Below are 20,908 nucleotides of genomic sequence, written 5' to 3' on the forward strand. Positions count from 1 at the left end.
CATCAGGGCAAAATAGGGAAAGAAAGCTAGCCAGTCTTATGATGGAAACAAGCCTGCGAGGTCTGCTAAGACAAAATTTTTAAGTCAACCATCTGGGGAAGCCAACTGCCAAAAGACAACTGGTCAAAAGGAGAAATACACCAGGAATTGCTGCACTCCCAAGACACTCAATGAGGTAAATCTTTGCTCCTTCTCTTCTATTTCCAAGTCACATAAAGAGAAACAGCAAAGGGCAAGATTCAGGAATCACAGCCAAGGATAAAAAAAGTAATCATGAAAAAAATAAATAAATAAAAGACAGTAATCACAAAATCTCATTGGTCAATCCTAACCCTAATTTGTGGAACTTAACCTAGAAGGAAAGTTTCCAGTTATTTGAAAAAATGAAAACCAAAATTATCCTATAAACCGATAAACTATCTAGGTCATACTATTTTTAAAATAGTAAGTTTTAATGTATTCCTAGGATTTTATTTTGCATATGTATTGATATTCTTTGTGCTGAAGTGTTTTCTCAATTTTAATAAATAAATCTATCTCCTTTTTATAGCTTCAATTTTCATTTAAAATAGGATAAAATGGGGCGCCTGGGTGGCGCAGTCGGTTAAGCGTCCGACTTCAGCCAGGTCACGATCTCGCGGTCCGTGAGTTCGAGCCCCGCGTCAGGCTCTGGGCTGATGGCTCGGAGCCTAGAGCCTGTTTCCGATTCTGTGTCTCCCTCTCTCTCTGCCCCTCCCCCGTTCATGCTCTGTCTCTCTCTGTCCCAAAAATAAATAAAAAACGTTGAAAAAAAAAAAAAATTAAAAAAAAAAAAATAAATAAAATAGGATAAAATAAGCATCATCTTAGTTATAGCTCTGCCATAAAACAGCTTACTGGGCTTAAGCAAGTTTCTGGGCCTAAGTTTCTTCACTGATGTACTGAAAGGGGTTGGTCCAAATGACTTAAATGAACCCTTCCACTGTAAAATAATCATTCTCTAATTCTTCAGGATGACATCAAGTTGTTTTGGGTAACATCCCCCTGTAACTGAAGTAACAATGTCTCTAGGTTAAAACAGTGGGTGTCCTCCTCAGTCATTCACCATATCAACACTGGTGAAGACAGTGCTACAGATTTGCTCCCACCCCAACTCCATCACCTCATCCAACCTCCGCACAACATACCCATCACTACCTACTTATTAATTTACTTACAGAGGAAATGGGTAAACCAAGCCCCACTATGTTGAGGACAGTGGATGTGACGGTACTGTCATGGTACGGATACTGGATGCTGTTGTCTTTACAGAAAAAGCCTCTCTGAAATGGATATATTTGGCCCAAATTTAGAACAGCCATAGGCATGGAAGCTGTTGGGGAAGGGAAAAAAAGACACACATGGTTAAATTCAGTTCACTTCATTAGGAAGTAAAGTCTACTGAATGGGATGCAAATCTTAACCATATTTGGTACTTTTTGAAAAGGATCAATATTCCAAAATACCCAAGAGTGAAGATTAAGGAAACCATGCAGCATTAGCTTGTCCATATCAGCCCCACCTTTATCAAGTATAAATTCTCTTACTTGCGTTGACCTCTGATTTTAAAAACATACAATAAAGAAATCCCCATGGAATTGGCCCATGGAAAAATAAAGTTGAAAAAACAAGAAGGATTTATATTTTACATTTTGCAATTAATTTATTTTTAATTGACTTGTTCAGTATCTTAAATATGTTTAAGAAAAAAAAGGGAAAACTTTGTGAATACATTAATTTTGAGCAATATCATAACAGCCAAAAATAGTCGAGGGGAAAGAAAGAAAATAGAAACCATAAGTACATCTGATAATAAAAACTGAAAGAAACTAGTCTTTCAGTCTTTATCCTCAAGATAAATTTTAAATGATTTTTATTAGCCCTGGCAAGGCTCCAAATCACTTTAGTAAGTTATACAGGAAAAATGAAATTTTCACCCAAATAAAATGAGAGACCAAAGAGAAGTTAAATAAGTTAGTAGCTTTGTAATAGGCTCAAGTTTACCATGTTTTTATGCTTTGTTTCATATAATTCAAACAGTCAAGCATTTACTCACTACTAGCTCAGTACTAGCCTAGGCCATACAGAGAGACACAACTAGTATAAAACAGACCCTGGGTTCAAGAGCCTAAACTGTACGTGTAGACACAGAATATACACTAGAGGAAATGGTTTAAAAAGTAATACCAAGATAAACTTTTAGGGGGTGATGAAACTGTTCTGTATCTTAAATGTGATGGTTATCCATAACTCTAAGCATTTGCCAAAACTCACAGAATGTACGACAAAAAATGACTCTTACTGTTTGCAAATTTACAAAGAAATACCATAAAAAGAAAGTATGGCTAATTTCTTAAATGGTATAAAAGGTCCTATAGGAATTCAGAGGTCAACGTGAACCAAAGTAATTAGAAAAGACGATTTTTTAAAAAAGCAACTGAATTGAACTTGTAACAGCAGGTAAACTATAGGCAATAGGGAGGGGCTCAAGGAGAGCATTTCGTGGTATAAGGAAGCATGCATAGCAGGAGGTCGCACTAACAAGAGCAGACAGGGAATGAGCAAGGGGTTTTTCAAGGTATATAACATTTTATAGCCAACATGTATTACATGCTCACACATGACAGGCACTATGCTATGCAGAGTAACTCCATCCTTACCTACAACCCTGTAGGTAATACCACTTCTCCCATTTTTCACACAAAGTTATTATGAGGCTTAGACAAATGCAGACCTTGCTGAAACTAATAAATAGTCGAACCAGGATTCCAACACAGGCTGATTCCAGAGTCAATGTATATATGGCCTCCCAAGGAGGCCAGTGATCTGGATAAATTAAGAGATTAGAACTGTGAAAAGAAGGCAAGACCGGGAGGCAGGAGACGTGTTGTCTGGAAAAGCTTGTTCAGTATAAAATACTTATTATGTTCATAAAAAAACTCAAAGTGAATGGAATAAAATGTTCTCTGCTACAGATTACTCTTAATTCTTCAATTATGGGTGTTTTTTTGGGGATAAACAGTGCTTGAGATTATTGTGTTTAATAGAAAGAATTAAGCATTTAAAATACTGGCCTAAAAAAGGACTTTTCCTATAGGAAGTAAAATATCACTGTGCTCTTTGTTCAGACAGGATCAGCAACAGGGTAAGATAAAGGATGTGAGAAATTCACTTTAAAAAAAAAAAAAGTAGAAAGGTGACCATTTCATACAGCTTTGAAACAATCCAGGAACTAACTGATAAGTAGTGTGTTGACAGTGAAAATAGAGAAGGATGCATGAAAGAGTGTTCTGAATATAGAAATGACTCAACTTCACACCTAGTCACAATTACTGAGGCAGACTTGAAGATGAACTTCAGGGTTTGGAAATAAAATGGTGGTCCCACGGACAGAAATGTGAAGTTAGGAGTGGAAGGTGGTTTATGATGGAACAAAATTAGTTTAGTATTATTGAGAATATTGCCTTTGGGGTAATCTGGTAACTTCTTAGCCTGGCCTCATCTTTCACTCTTCCCCATGTAGCCCTTAAGACTCCAATCACACTGAACCATTTGCTGTTACCTGAACATACTATGTTTTCAAAACCCTAGGTGCCTTCATATATGTTCATCCTTCTAATGGGGATACTTGCCCTCTCATTTCCCCTTCAGTCCAAGGCAGGCATGCCTTACTTATCTGTCCCATGGCACCTTATAGACTCATCTATCACACTGTATTACATATTGCTTCTGACATTCTGTCAGCAACTTCAAGGCAAAGACGCTATCATTCTCGTATTCTTTGCACCAGGCACACACACAGTTGGCTCTAAATGAAAAGACACTAAATGAATAATGGATAACAATCAGAAGTAGGGAGAAATATGCAAGTTATTGGCATTAGAAGTGGTAACTTAAGCCAGGGGAATCAAACAGTTCAGAAACAGCCAAAATCAAAACTAACAGAGATAAAACAATCAGCTAATGACTAATATCCATAGTGAAATCATGAACAGAGACTGTAGGAGAGAAAGGAAGAAAAGATGATTCCATGCTCTAGAGGGCAGGGGCTGTATCTGTTTCATTCAGCAGCACACACTGGCCATTCTTGGCAAAGAATGAACAACAGAGAAATAGGGCAATGTTGTGATACAAAAGCCAACAGAGGTAAGAGTATCAAGCCTGTATCTAGAAAGGTAAAATGTCAAATACTGAGACATTAAGGAGAGTGAGAACTGAGTAGTCTATGAGGTCTGAGTAAAAAGGGTATCTCAGGTAACCACCCTTTTATGATAATATTATACCACCTGCAATAACACTCCAATATCTTTATGAAGAATCTTCAATAATGAGCTTCAATACTGGACTGTCACTGTCTAAGCATGAATCTCTTTCTTCAGGTTAAATATATCACAATTATTATCTCTACTGCTCATATATTTTATATATACACATGTGTAGAAGCACATCCCTATGAAGTGAATTCAGTGCCCCAAAGAATTCTTATGTTGGAGCTCTAACCCCCAATTTTATCATACTTGGAGGTAGGTCTTTTAGGAGGTAATTAGGGTTGAATGAGGTCATAAATCCAATGACTTAATCCAATAGGACTGGTCTTATAAGAAGAGGAAAAGATGGGGGGTGTCTGGGTGGCTCAGTTGGTTAATCGTCTGACTCCTGATTTTGGCTCAGGTCATGATCTCATGGTTCATGGGTTAGAGCCCCATATCGGGCTCTGTGCTGACAGTGCAGAGCCTGCTTGGGATTCTCTCTCCCTCCTCTACTCATGCTCTCTTTCAAGACCTCAAAATAAATAAAACTTAAAAAAAAACATTTTAGTTAAAAGAAGAGGAAAAAAGAGAGATCTCTCTCTCAGTGTGCATGCCTGAGGAAAGGCCATGAGAGGACACAACAAAAAGGTGTCCATCTATAAGCCAGGAAGAGAGTACTCACCTGAACCCAACCATGATGGCATCCTGATCTTACAATTCCAGACTCCAGAAATATGAGAAAATAAATTTGTTGTTTAAGCCACCATATCTTTGGCATTTTGTTACAGCTGACCAAGCAGACTAAGGCAGGCACACGCATGCACACACGCACGCACACACACACACACACACACACACACACCATAGCATATCTATCCCCCTAAACAGACACCTCTATTTAAAAAGCAATGGAATAGGGGCGCCTGGGTGGCGCAGTCAGTTAAGCGTCCGACTTCAGCCAGGTCACGATCTCGCGGTCCGTGAGTTCGAGCCCCGCGTCAGGCTCTGGGCTGATGGCTCGGAGCCTGGAGCCTGCTTCCGATTCTGTGTCTCCCTCTCTCTCTGCCCCTCCCCCGTTCATGCTCTGTCTCTCTCTGTCCCAAAAAAAAATAAAAATAAAAATAAAAAAAAAATAAAATAAAATAAATAAAAAGCAATGGAATATTCTCTGCCATAGAGATAATTTTCAATAATATTTTAGGATAGTAATGGAGAATACTGTGTTCAAGTTAGTGTTATAGGAAGATGTCTCTCTAAATAAACCCTCTCCTGTGTCTCCTCTTCTCTCTGACCCTCCCCACTCATGCTCTTTCTCTCTCTTAAAAATAAAATAAACATTAAAAAAAAAGAGAGAGGGTGCCTGGGTGGCTCAGTTGGTTAAGCATCTGACTTCAGCTCAGGTCATGATCTTGCAACTTGTGAGTTCGAGCCTGGAGCCTACATTGGATTGTATGCCTCCCTCTCTCTGTCCCTCCCCCACTCACACTCGGTCTCTGTCTCTGTCTCTCTCAAAAATAAATAAACATTAAAAAAAGTGATGAAATAAGCATTCAATACAATAAAGTATTTTCAGTAACTTATTTTTTAAAAGCTCAATAAAGTGAAAAGAATATAGATCAAACATGAATGAAATGGAAAACGAAGGAAAAGTCAGATCAACTAACTACATCAGTTTTTGCAGGTTAATGAAATTATTAGTCTTGTTAAAGGCTTAAGAAAAAAAGAAAAACACAAATACATCAAATTATTAAACTGTTAACAAGGTACCACCTCTATCTCTGGGCTAAATCTTATCAGAAACTCAGAGATACTAATTAACTCAAGAGTACACAGCTTGTGGGTATGCACTAGGGCAAATAACCACTATTACACAGGTGGTAAGCAGGGGAGCCGGCATTTCAACAAAAAGTTCCTCTTCTTTTCACCACATCATACCACCTTTTTTTTTTTAATTTTTTTAATTTTTTTTTAGGAAAGGAGTCTAACCACCAGGGTCCCATTTCCCTGCTCTACAAACGAGAAAGAAGAAAAACATTTTCTTTTAGGTCCCATTCAGTCAAGTTCATGATTCTTAGAAACTAAGTTGGTCTACATACAGGCAATTGATTTCTTTCAGTAGGACTGGGTATGAAGGTGGAATTGCTCTGTGTGACCTAGGATACATCTTAATCTACTACACGTGGGCTGACTGAGCCATCCTAAAGTCTAAGTCTACTTTGCTGTAAACTACAGAAATGTGAAACTTCAGCAAAACTTACAAGAAAAATAAACAGTGAGGGAACTGCTTCTAGGGGTTCATGGTTTACCAAAAGGTAGTGGGTAAAACCCTTATGTAAAAAATATTTTCCCTTTCAAAAAGAAAAAAAAATCCAGCATATGTAAATTTAACTATGTTTGTGTATTTTTCTACATATAGTATACTTGAGTGTAACAAGTAAGTCTACAGTTACTTTCGTGAAATGTGCCTCTACAAACCCTTTCATTTTCTCCTTTTAGCAGTCCTAGGTTAAAAGTAAATAAAAACTTTTTGGCTCTTTACTATTTTGTGTTACTTGCGCAGTTTATAGAAAGTTGTATTCATTCCAAACTTAAGGAATGTTCTTTATTTGGTGTCCAATTAAATTTGAACAAAATACATGGGGAGGAGAGAGGGATACAGTATTTTTCTTGCTTTCTTTGCAAACAGGTGTTGCATGTTCTTTCCAGAATCACATGAAAAATCCTGCTAATTGACACATTATATGTTACATCTGAACAGAAGTTTTCTACCCATCCTTTAAAAAGATCATTAGATGTCCATAAGTAAAGGGTCACTGGGTGGCCCAGTTGGTTAGGTGTCCAACTCTTTATTTCAGCTCAGGTCATGATCCTACAGTTCATGGGATCAAGCCCAGCATCAGGCTCCATGATGACAGCACAGAGACTGCTTGAGATCCTCTCTCAACCTCTCTCTGCCCCTCCCCTGCTCACTCACTCTCAAAATAAAAATAAACAAATGTTTAAAACAAAAATGTCCAAAAGTAAAGAGAATCATTCAAAATTTCTCTAACAAGTGAAACTAGTAAGTTTGCAGGTAAGATGGATGGTTTCTTCTACAGATTCAATGCACCCCTTCCTAATTATTACTCCTCATCATTTGACAAATGTTTCATGTCTAGCACACAGCTAGACTCATATAGCTGACACTCAAGAGAGAATGAAGACAAAAGAATATCTGGGGGTGCTTGGGTGGCTCAATTAGTTGAGCATCCAACTTCAGCTCAGGTCATGATCTCACAGATCATGAGTTCAAGCTTTGCATTGGGCTCGCTACTGTCAATGCAGAGCCCACTTTAGATCCTCTGTTCCCCATCCCTCTCTGCCCCTCCCCCACTTACACACATGCTCTCTCTCAATCTCTCTCTAAAAAATAAATATTAAAAAAAGAAAAAAGATGAATATATGAAATTATCAATTATAAAGGGGAGAGGTGAAGCCACGAGATTTTATTAAGATCACTCAGTGAAAGAGACAATAGTCATAATCTTGGAAAGAAAACACAAAGTCAACAAAGCCAACTAACAGGGAAGGAACTACCAGGAAAACAGGATACAATATGAAAGAAAAGATAATGCCAGGAAAAATGAAGGGGCACTTTAAAAAAATACCAGTAACAGTAGCTACTTTTTAATTAACTCTTACCCTATATCCTGACAGTATGGTACGTGTTGCACTTTTCTAATCTCAATTAACTTGAAAAGGTAAGTACTATTATATCGATTTGAAGATAAAGAAACCTGCCCAAGGCCACAAAGGTTGCAGAATTAGGATTTGAACCCAGGTCAATGAGGCCATGTACCCACTGAGTTCACCTGGTCTTAACAAATGCCACTTATAAAGAAGTTGAGCAGAAAAGGAACAGACAAGAGGTCACTGACAGAAGAATTGCCGCACTTGGACTGGGAACAGAAAGACTGACAAGATTTAAGAAGTGAAGAGCAAGTGGGTAGAGGTGACCTTTATATGTCCTCTGGACAAAAAGGAAGGAAAGGGTAACTTGGTCCATACCTTGAAGAACAAATAAGGCAGAAGAAGGCTAACAATTTCTTTTTGTCTGTAGCACAAAAGGTAGGATAGTGAACTGAGGTGATAGAATGGGTTGGGGTGGGTGGAGGGGGGGGCGGGGTGGGATGCAGAGGGGACTTGACAATATGGATGAATGGACAAAACTAGATCCATGGTAGATGGGAGGAAATGAAAGCACAGGCAGACAACAAAGACCATCCAAAACAGGGTCAATTAGAGGTTTTTTTTACAAAAAATTTTAAAAGCTTCCTATTTCATTTGTATTGCTATGCAAAGTAGTCACAAAGCAAGTCCCCTTTGGAGAAGCCACACCTAATTATTAGTTATTGGCTTCACTCTTTCCCTGCGGCCATAATCCCCCTGGCCCTTTGGCCCTGATGGAAAAGTGTAGCAAAGGGGAATAAAGAAGACTAAAACACCGTACACACCTCTATGTATTTGGCACCATACCGAACATCTAACATTAATTTTCACTTCATCCTAACAATTCTAGAACACAAGCTTCATTAGGTATGGACATTTTTGTTCACTGATATATCCTAAGCACTTAAGTCAGTGCTTACAACAGGGCAGGCCCTCAACAAATATTGGATGAATGCACAGAGTCACCTTGTAAAACAGGTATTATCATCCCCATTTTAAGGATGAGAGGATGAGTCAGAAAGGATAAGTAACTTAATTAAAGTCATAGATATAATAAGGGTGAAATTAAAAGTATTTAACAACTAGTGCTGCACCAGCACTGGCCATTCAGGACAGACACCAGCTGGTGCTAAAGCTGGGTTCTGCTTCAATCTTTCAGTTGTGGGATCTTAAAGAGGTCCATAGAAGGGACTAGGACAATGAAGAGACCAGGACAATGAAGGGTTGTGGGCTAGAAAAGGTAAGACTCAGATATACACTACTGGCTATCAGCTGTGATAGTAACTGTTGCATCCAGGTTTCAAACATGTATTTATTTAACCCCAAAACCCTCTAAATGAAGTGCGTACCATTTGCTAAAATGTAGTACCATTTGCTAAAAAATGACAGAGCAGAGGACAAATGGAGGTTTTAATAGAACAGAAAAACATTTTGGGGCATCTGGGTGGCTCCATCAGTTAAGCGCCGACTTCAGCCCAAGTCATGATCTCGCGGTTTGCATGTCTAGGTCTGTGAGGACAGCTCAGAGCTTAGAGCCTGGAGCCTGCTTCGGATTCTGTGTCTCCCTCTCTCGCTGCCCCTTCCCCACTCATGCTCTATCTCTCTGTGTCACTCAAAAATAAATAAACATTAAAAAAAAAAATAGAAAAACATTCAAAGCAATTGTAATGGAATAAAGAGACTAATGGCATAACAACTGCAATGGGAAATGGAATTAGAAATGCATTTAAGATTGATCACTAAAAAAAAAAAAAAAAAAAGGATTCATCACTGAGTTCAATCTGTTGCCAGGCAATCTAAAAAAAAATAGGATGATCCAACGAAAGTAGAGGGAACTGAAAAATAACAGAAATATGAATGAGCAAAACAAAACTGCAGTATAAGGATGTTTTGTTCCAGGTCAGTAATTTAGATACGTCTCAATAAGAAATGAAAAATCATAAAAAAATTTAAAAATTTTTTAAAAATAATAAATAAAAATAAAAATAAATGAAAAGTCAGCATTGGCTCTTGATCAAGAAACGCCTGGGTGAAAGCTGTACTGCAGGAAGATGAGTTTATGCAAAGTAGAGGTGGAAAAAGGGAAGAGCCCTGAGTCAGGCAGGAGGGATCAGTGATAGAACTGTATGTTTGGGTATGATTCACAGAGATGGCACGTGAAGTATCCAGGGCCACGAGTTCAAAGAACAGTGCACCCTCGGCTTTTAGAGACACCTGCACTCTGGTCACCAGCTTAAAGTGACCACATCTCTGTGGCTGACGGTTTTACTATAAAAAGTACTCAGTTATCTTGCTGGGTTTTGTTTTGTACTTAAGTTGGGACAAAGGGGAGAAAAAGCAGTTTGGATCTAAGTGACATTTACAAAAGAATTTTACTTTCTGTGCTTTTTTGTCACTAACGACCTATAATATACTCAACCCTGGAGTGTCTTCATTCATTAAGATACTTAAAATAAATGTGTGTATATATTTAAACAGCTTTTAAAAAAAAATACCCAGAACTATAAGGACAGGTTATTTTAATATGGACTCAGATTTCTGCACACACACACAAAAAAATGTTGGCCTATTTATTTATACACGAACAAAAATAAAAAGCAAGAAGTTGGTCACCTGTTGTTCCCTTCCCAAAAGGCACGCAGTGCCAACTGGCCAGGACCATTAATTCCTTCCACCCTCTCATGGTAACAGCTGTTCCCTTTCTTTTTCAAGCTGGCAAAGGTCACAGTCAGTAGCACTCTTTCCATGCAGATTTCTATGTTCAAAAGGCAAGGAGATGGTGGACATAATAGGGTGTGGGGAAAGACAGCTAATTTTTTTCTATGTTACTTTCTCCTGGGCATTTATCAGAAATCTGTTTTGGGCTTCTTTGATATTTGAAGCTGTAACTATAATCACTTCTCAGCTGAAAAAAAATTATGTTTACATGAAACTGGAATTGGGGATGATATAAGCATTTTGAGAGTTCAAGGCCAAAAACTGTAGCAAAACTGTACAGTAACATTTACATCATTAATGGCTCCCTAATTAGAAATGCATTATGCTATGAGAAGAAGCCAGACTCAAAAGGATACATACTGCATGATTTCATTTATATGACATTATAGGATGGAGAACCAATCAGTGGTTGCCAGAGGTGTAGGAGGTGGGAGGAGTTCACTACAAAAGAGCAGCAAGAAGAAATTTAGGGTAATAAATCAGTTCTGTATCTTGTGTGGTGGTTACATAACTCTGACGTCTAAATTGTCTCAATTCAAAGAACTGTATCCTTAAAGAGTGAATTTTGCTATATATAAATTTTAAGTCTAAATGTTGACTTAAGCCTCATACCCTGTTTCTCTATTCCCCTCACCTGTTCCAAACCTCTTGCCACACTGTACATGATGACCCCACCCCTTCCACCTAGCTAACATCTAGTCGCCACTCTAGCTTCTATATAACTACTCATGAAATCTTTGGTGTGGCAAGGTGAGGTCCTGCATAGAACTGGGACTTTTCCACCGAGCTGGGTTTACTTTTGGCATTCTCCCAGTTATTAAATTTAAATGAACATGGGCAAATTACTTACCTATCTGAGCTCAATTTTCTCACATGGTGAATGCAAATAAATACTATTTATATACCTCCCAGAACAGTTGTGAACTAAGAGCCTAGTAATGTGCCTAACATAGCACCTGGCACATTAAGACAATAAATGCTTATTCCCTGATCTTTCTCCTCTGCCTACTGCCTCTAATGAAAAAGTAATTTTTAACTTGGAAAATGTATCAACACATATACAAGAGGACTTCATGAAGTAACTACCTGTATTTTATTTTTATTTTTTTGTTTATTTATTTTGAGAGAGCGAGCCCAAGCACACGTGTGCAAGTGCAGGAGGAACAGAGGGAGAGGGAGAGAAACAGAATCCCAAGCAGGCTCTGCACTGTCCACACAGAGCCCAATGTGGGGTTTGAACCCATGAACCATGAGATCATGGGCTAAGCCAAAGCTGGACACTTAACCAACTGAGCCACCCAGTTCCCCTAACTACATGTGTTTTAGTTATCTTTCTTCAAAGGCTTGTCAATAGCCAACAAATTTCACAAAACAGTGTAAGACAGTAAATCAAGGGAAAGATACCTCTTTGAAGAGGTTCCTCTTTGAAGAGTTTATTTAGTCTTTAAAGAAATTATGACCTATAGGGTTCTATCTGGTTTTTATTTAAGCTTTTAAAACAACGCCTCTGTTGTTCAGATGGGAACACATGGTTAATTTACTTCTCTCTCTGAATTTACAATGAGACTTCCAGTCTCAGCAATCCCATCTACAAACTTCGCTTAACCAACAAAGTCTCTTGTATTAGTAGCTGGTCAACTTCTCCCACTCAGTGATAAGGTCTATATTCCAAACAATAACAAGTGTGTGTTCATTATTATAGTGATTCTTGAATAAAGCTGGCAAAGTGATATGCTTTTAAAATTTCTAGGACAGTCATCTTCTAGAAAGGTAATGCATAAATGCCACTTAAGAGGTTATGTATGGTGGTGATTGGGGGCAGATTTAAAAACCTTTCAGGAGACTGCTTTAGCAACTTAAATTGATTTCACCATTTTGGTACAAAATTAGTCATCTCGATGCTCAAAAGATGAGTAAGAAATAATTTAAGAATCAAAACTATAAATCAAAAATTTTAAATAAACCAAATAAAATCCAGACCTGAGACCTCACCTGCTTTTAACAGTTCACATGTCCCCCTTTAAAAAATGTATCATGTAATGTAAATCTTAGAAGTATTTATGTGGATCCATCATGTCTAGTCTGAAATTACGGCAAATGGCGAGGATCCAAAAACTAAAAATAGTCATACTAAGATGTGTCTCTGAAGAAAAATATAAGAACTCTTACTTTGGCAGGAAGTCACCAAAGTGGCATATCTAAATTAGTAAGCTTTGTTTAAGACACACACACACACACACACACTTTTTTTTAAATGCACACAAGTCAAAAAAAACTGGTAAAATTCTTTTTTTAATGGTTATGATTACTGCAGTAGCAAATCATATATCCATTTTCCCAAAAATGTATGTTTGTGCCACTCAAGTTATTTTATACAGAAGATAAACTGAAGGAGGTACTCCCACCAAGTATTACTTCAAGAGTAAGAGCAAACATTCAATGTTGAAACTACACAATAAACAGCAGCTAGCTGGGAAGCAAGAAAAAGGACACGCAGACATTAGTTTGTTGAGTGCCTAATAAGTACTCGGGGCTTGGGGCACTGGTTTCGGCTTGGGTCATGATCTCATGTTTTCATGCATGGGTTCAAGCTCCGCATTGGGCTCTGTGCTGACAGTGCAGAGCATGCTTAGAATTCTCTCTCTCCCTCTCTCTCTGCACCTCCCCCACTCACGTGGTCTCTTTCTCTCGCAAAAATAGAGACACCTGGGTGGCTCAGTTGGTTAAGCGTCCAACTTCAGCTGACATCATGAACTCATGGTTCAAGAGTTCAAGCTCCACATCAGGCTCCGTGCTGCCAGCTACAAGGATACCAAGTAATCCATTCTTCTCAACAAAGAGGGTTCTTTAAGAAGTCCAACTATTCTTACACAGTACCATATATCTAAAAATGGTATTCCTAGGGGCTCCAGGCTGGCTCAGTCAGTAGAGCATGTGACTCTTGATCTCAGGGTCTTGGGTTCAAGCCCCACATTAGGTGTAAAACCCACCTACCCCCCACCCTCCCCCTCACCACACACACTTGGGAATTCAGTTGTTTTTTTAAAAAGGTATTCCTGTATCTGGCAAGATCATTCTTCCCCATCCAGCATGTCATAGGTAACCACAAGAACCTATTATCCCAGCCTATTAGTGTTTCAGCTGATACCCCTAACTGATCTCCTCCCACTCTCCGAAATGATTGCTAGGGCCAGGGCTTGGAATCTTCTCTGCTATACTCTCCTTTCTCAGTCCAACATTTTAAAGTAATTACCAATACCCACAATTTCCATTTCTTTACCAAATACCCACTTCTCAGACCACTCAAATATGGAAACTGCTTTCTTTACATAAGAAAAGGCTATCAATGACATTTGTGTAACTAAACCCACTGTACACTTTACAGACTTTATCTTACTTGACATTTCAGGAGAATGTAGACATTGTTACCACTCTCTCCTTGGAGCACTCTCTTCACTGGACTTTCTGGAAACATTCTCCGAGTTATTAGGGTTTCCTCTCCATCTTGTGTTCTTCCTTCCTTCCCAACAATCTGAAATGCTGGTGTTTCTTAAAGCTCTGTCTGAAACCTTCTCTCCTCACTTTATAACTCCTGCTTGAGATTTCAATTTTTATGACTTTGATTACCATGAAAATGTCAGTGACTCCCCATACTCAGACTACTCCTCAGACTACTCCATTTGTGCAAACAAGGACTTGACTTCCTCTTCAAAATCTCAAAAGCATCTTAAACATAAGGTGCTCAAAACCAAAATCATTCTCTCTTCTCTACCCCTCTTCCTATATCAGGTCACGTTCTCTCCTAATGCCCCCCAACTCATTATCTGGCAGCAATTAACATCCATCCATTAAACAAGAGAGAACTTTCAGAACTATCCTTGTTATCTCCCTCTCTCTGATTCCCCACATTCTATGTTTCACCAAAACCTGTCCATTTTGCCTCCCAAATATTTCTTAAATCCATCCACCTTTCTCCATCTGCACCACTCCCTCATTAGTCTTACTACCATTATCTCACTTGGACTATTTCTTTCTTTTTTAACATTTTTTAATTTTATTTTGAGAGAGAGACAGAGTGTGAGTGGGGAAGGGGCAGAGAGAGAGGGAGACACAGAATCCAAAGCAGGCTTCACGCTCCAAGCCGTTGGCACAGAGCCCAACACGGGGCTTGAACTCACAGACTGTGAGATCATGACCTGAGCCAAAGCCAGACGCCCAACCAACTGAACCACCCAGGTGCTCCTCACTTGGACTATTTCAACAGCTTCCTAACTCATCTCCCTAAATCCATTCTTTTCCAGCCCTAATCTATTATTCTACCCTATATCCAAAGTCATCATTTTAAAAAGCTACCCCATGCTTCTATTCAAAACTTTTTTTTTTTTTTTTTAACGTTTATTTATTTTTGAGACAGAGACAGAGCATGAACTGGGGAGGAGCAGAGAGAGGGAGACACAGAATCGGAAGCAGGCTCCAGGCTCTGAGCTGTCAGCACAGAGCCCGACGCGGGGCTCGAACTCACGGACCGTGAGATCGTGACCTGAGCCGAAGTCAGACGCCCAACCGACCAAGCCACCCAGGCGCCCCTATTCAAAACTTTTTATAAACCTTCACAGTACCCAACTCTCTCCTTTATAGCACTTATTAGTTTATTTTTATATTTATTTGTCTGATTATACACATCTCCTCTAAGAGTGTGGCACACAATATGTGAGGGACAAATACTTGTGGAATAGATGACTCCTATGTAATGGAGAATAAATAAGCCTAAGAGAATATACAGATAAAGACACAGCCCTTTTCAGATAAAGAAACTGAAGCTGTGAACATGGGTGATTTACCCTAATTATAGGTGAAAGAAGTGGAATTCAAACTCAAACCTGTATGTTTCCAGTATCCACACACCTAACTTAAAATGCATCCCATAAATCAAAAAAAAAAATCTCTAAAAATGTTTATATGTTACTAAAAACAAATGGAAATCATTTCCTATATTGGTAAAATACATTTTTTTTTTAAATAAAGTTCTATTGAAACTACAAGGTAAGACACACTGAAATATGTCTATGGCTAGCACCTGTATGAATTGTAAGATTTCATTATTTGTTCTTTCTGATAGTTCAAAATTTCAAACTCCTCTACTTTTACTAAGACTTTAACTTAAAAAATACTCGACCAACTTATAAAGTCTCCCTATCCCAGTATATCATTCGTAATCATGAAAAGTCCAAGGACGTGAAATATGGTAACTATCACAGCATTTTTCCAGCAATCTGATTTTTTCCCTTAGTAAATCCTAAACATAGGTTGAATTAACTGACCAACTTAAAGGCCAGCTCTTTACTTCATTAATTTTATATTATCTATTTTATGTGATCCTTATATTTTCCAAATGAAAAATCAGAATCTCCACCACAGTCTTTTTACTGGGCAGCAAGCAATCTCAGACCTTGGGAAGCACACATCCTCATGATTAATTTTCTCAACCTTCTTCCTATTGAAGAAGCTTTATCCTCTCCTGAACTCCCATTTGAAGGCAAACAAAAACAGACCATCCAGCAATATTTACCTCATTTCTTTTCTTTTTCCTCATTCTTTTTGCCTCCCTTTTTATTAGAATAAATTTATTTAGCGAAAGCCCACATCAGGGCCATATCAAGAGGCTCTCTTGAGTTTAAAATTTCAGTAATGGCTATTGAATAATTCAATGCTTTTAAATGTATGTTTTAAATTATTAGGTAACAAAAAAATAAGCTCTTAAATAGTACTCAATTTTGTCAAGATTTTCTCATAACTTTGGCCATGTTACCTTAATTCTGGTGCCATACTTCTTAACCGACTGAGCCACCCAGGTGCCCCTTCTGGTGCCATACTTCTAATTGATGTTGAGTTTCCATGGCTGTAGGGTAGATGAAACTCCTTACCTGTCCAATGGGTCCAATGGGTCCCAACGCCCCACATAGTAATCATCAGGCAGCCAGCTACAGCTACACAGTAACACTCAGGTGTTACCATTCCAATCATTAATCAGCTAATGAACTGCAAGACTAGTACTGAGAAAAATTGAAAATCTTAGAAAATGTAATTACTCTATTTCAAGGAACATCTCTCACCTGTTTATTATTCTGCAGGTCAACGGAATAGAGCATAGCACAGGCCGATTACAATGTTAGAAGAGATTCCCTTGGTGTGTTAGATCTTTGCCAAAAGAATCTGACAGACTTTACTGAAGACAAACTACTACTGATACAATAATCTGATATTCAGCAGACTACATTAAAATCGTAGTTTCTTTCCTTTTTTAATTAAATAGTAGGTGAACACTAATCTCCACCTTTTTTAAAAAATAAAAATCCCTTCATTAAAATTTCAGTCTGACCAAATTATATTTTACAATGGCTTTTCAAGGTAGCACATGTTCCCATTTGTCACAGTATGACTAAGGCAAGAATAACGAACTAGTTCCAGGATTTCATGAGCCACCTGGTCACTGATAAAGTTGTGTACCTAAGTGTGGCAAAAGAGGAAACGAGGGGGGGTGGTCTACATTATTTTGTATCAGTGCCTATCACTACTTCCTAAACACTTCAGTTTTCAGCTTTTTCCTACTTTCTGCTGACAATAACACTCACCCCATTCTTCACCAGACTAGACTTATAATTGATCTCCTACAGGTCTGCTGCAGTTGCTCAAAATACCCCCTCGTATACTATGTGCTCTCTGTCTTCCTACCCTGAGTCCACTGGTGTCAAATGCTGTTAGTATATTCTGCAGCAACTGACTCTTCTTAATCAGCACGGTTTGCTTACCACTGTGATCCTGAGAGATAGGCAAGGCAGACATTATTCTCATTAGAAATTACACATAAATAAATGAAGCAGCCCAAGAGATCTTGCCCATGTGATCAGAAAGAATAGGAGAAGCAAAACCAGAATCTGACTTCCAAACCAACTGCCTTCACTGCTAGATCATACTCTAAAGTATTTAAATAAAGTTACAAAAACAAATTGCCACTCACGACAAAACCTCCACTATATCAAATCCTAAACAAGGGGGAGGCCCACTTAAAAACCTATCTCCATAAAAGGTAATTTACTTGTAATTAGATTTGGTTCATAACTAGACTACATTCAATGACAGCACTTAAACTCTCACTCATACTGTGAGACATAAAGTTAGTATTAATTTAGATATCCAACACTAGCTATAAAGTTGAATATTACCCATAACCTGCCTAGCAAGTTTTGATAACATCACAGTTTAAGAAACCTTTTCCCAACTGAGCCATTGAATTAGAAACAATACATATTTGGAAAGGAGTCCATTTAAAATTCCTTTCTCTTATCCATGCCATTTGAAAAAAAAAAGTAAAATACAATAAACATCACTTGCTTCTGCTACACTGCCTAACTATGCTAGGTATATTTTCCCAATCAAATTACGATGTCATTTGAAAATCTGTGTTTTTTTTAAAAACAGGTTTTTTTTAATTTTACTTACTTATTTTTGAGGGGGGATTTAATAATTAACAAGCTATTTTCTGTTCTTCACACATTAGTATGAAAACTACCTTTGTCCTTCTGATGACAGCTGTGCATGTTGACTGAAAACTCATGAGCTTTTTTTTAAGTTTATTTTTTTTATTTTTTCATTTTTTTTAGTTTATTTACTTTGAGAAAGAGTGTGAATCGGTGAAGGGCAGAGAGAGAAGGAAATAGAGAATCCCAAACAGGCTCAATGCTATCAGCACAGAGCCTGACTCAGGGCTCAAACTCACACACCATGAGATCAGGAAATCAAGAGTCCGACGTTTAACCAACTGAGACACCCAGGTGCCCCAAAAACATAGTTTTTAAGTTAAATATCATAAAAGTATGAATTTTAATTACATTTGTTAATATATTTAACAAACTGTCTCTCTGAAGAAGGCTACTACCTAAAGTTAGGGCTATCTCAGAACACTGCAGACAGGTGTGATCACTATATATATATATACCTATTTCTTAAACTCTGGAAAGAAGAAAATACAAAATCTTATTGATGAAAAGAAGTTATGATGAGAACTGGTTATGTTTAGCTCCTTCAACCTCAAGTTGGGTCTTGATAAGTTTATATTTAACAAATAAAACCTTCATGTTTCAGGAAATGGGTACTAAGAGGAGTTAGGACTATCCAAACCATGCTCTTACTAGTTCACACATCTATTCTATTACACTGTTCTCTCTCCAGCCACATTCATTTGGGAACCTTGCCTATGAGTTGTGGGAATATTGCTCACCTAGAAGCAAAATCAGAAGATCTTTGTGAGCTGATTCCACAGAGAAATAGGTTAGAAGTAATAAAAACATTTCCCAAAGTGATCTGGGCACTAAAAACTGAAATACAAACCAGTTTCCAATGTTAATTCATTTAAACTGAAACTAGGCGCGCCTGGGTGGCTCAGTCAGTTAAGCATCTGACTTTGGCTCAGGTCATGATCTCACAGTTCATGAGTTTGAGCCCCAAGTCAGGCTCTGAGCCTGGAGCCTACTTCAGATTCTGTGTCTCCCTCTCCTTCTGGCCCTCCCCTGCTCATTCTCTGTCTCTCTCTGTCTTTCAAAAATAAATAATCGTTAAGAAAAAAAAAAATTTTAACTGAAACTAGAACACTAAATGTTCCAAAAGAAGAGTCACCAGCACATGATATCAAATTTAAATAACAGACTGGGTCACTGGTACCAAAGTGGTTTTTAGTTTAATAATGATAACAGCAGCACAGGCCAGGACTATGCTTAACACTTCACTGTGCTAAACACTTCATATACATTGTCTCATACATTATCTCAGCTAATTTCACAGCACTATGAAAAATGCCCTATTAGCATCATCTTTTTCCTCATTAGATGACAAAACTCATAGAGGTGAAGTGACCTGCCCAGTGTCATACAGTTATTAATAGATGGGTCTAGAATTCAAACCCTGGAAGAGTAGCTGACTCAAGTGTATTGCCTATTCATTCATGTAACAAATACTTGAATGCCTACCATGTGCCACACACCTTCTGAACACCCACCTCCTGTGTCTTTATCCAGCAACACAAATGGGGCCTGAACTTTCCACAGGAATTATTTACAGAATTTAGAACTAGACAAAAGTAATGTACCCAAAGGTGCACATTATTTATGCTAGAAAGTAAAAGCAACCATTTAAGAAAAATCATTTTGAAATACAGATAGACTTCATTAAAATACCAACCAATCTCCATTTACAAGCCTTTGCATATCTCTTCAGTGTAGAGACCCTGTCTTACTCTTAGTAACCTCAGAGCTAGGAAATATCAGGCATTCAACTTACTATACAGTATTGTCACTGTTTCTTATGAGTCTGTCTTCCACAGTAAACAAGAGCTATTTGAGAACCAAGGCTTTTGTTTACTTTTTTCGCCCATTTTTGTATTCCAATGCTGTGACATAAAGTAAGGCTAAAACCTCAGAGCTTTATGATGATTGCCTGAGCTTATGTAAGAAATTTACAAAAGATTCGTTTAGGCATTCAATGAATAATGTTTTTCTTCTCTTTTCCTCATTTACCCCTCAAGCGCCTAGGCAGTCAACCCATCTCTCTTACTGCTGATGTAAATGTACCAAAAGGCAAGGCAGAACCTCACTTAACAAGCTGCCAATTAACTCAAGAGCTCATCTAGGACACATTTCCTATATGTCATTTTCCTGGGCACCCCACCCTGAAAAAGACTCAGGAAACATTTCCAAACAGTGACAAATGAGAACTAAACCATGAGATTCTAACTATATCTGCTATAATGAGTTCCCAAAGGTGACTCTGAACTCTACACACATGACTCCCATGAAATATAGTGAAGACCAAAAGTCTTCCTTTCCTGTATAGAAATGCCAACAACAATGCTACCTGAAAAAAAAGTCTGTGGGTATGTTACTTAACAGGGCAAATTCAAGGATGATATGCTGTCTTGGCAAACTCTTAGTAGTAATTAGGAATTTGAGTTATGAAAAATTAAAGTGCCTCCTTTGGGTATAGCAGGCACATGCTCAAAATATCGTTAAGTAGAAATGGATTCTGAAGTCACATCATATAGAATTAAGATAGTCATAAAACAGTTAGGCTACCTAAAAATAATCATTGTTTTTACAATCAACTAATCTCCTAAACCTCTCCTTTGTCAACTTCTCCATTTATTAGTACCTTTCTTAAATACT

At 38.0% G+C, this 20,908-nt stretch overlaps 1 protein-coding gene across 2 annotated transcripts in view; it reads right to left on the reverse strand.

Annotated features, from left to right (window-relative positions):
- PLPP1 (phospholipid phosphatase 1) overlaps positions 1 to 20,908 on the reverse strand; it is an 89,415-nt gene that overhangs the window by 58,744 nt on the left and 9,763 nt on the right. The window contains exon 2 of one of the 2 annotated variants that reach the window (XM_042938910.1): positions 1,197 to 1,351. The exons of the other annotated variant lie outside the window; for it this stretch is intronic. Within the exon in view, the coding sequence (XP_042794844.1) occupies positions 1,197 to 1,351 (155 nt within the window). The remainder of the gene's footprint in view (positions 1 to 1,196; positions 1,352 to 20,908) is intronic. 2 annotated transcript variants of the gene reach the window in all.

This window comes from Panthera leo, chromosome A1 (genome assembly GCF_018350215.1).
Source record: "Panthera leo isolate Ple1 chromosome A1, P.leo_Ple1_pat1.1, whole genome shotgun sequence".
Taxonomy (NCBI): Eukaryota; Metazoa; Chordata; class Mammalia; order Carnivora; family Felidae; genus Panthera; species Panthera leo.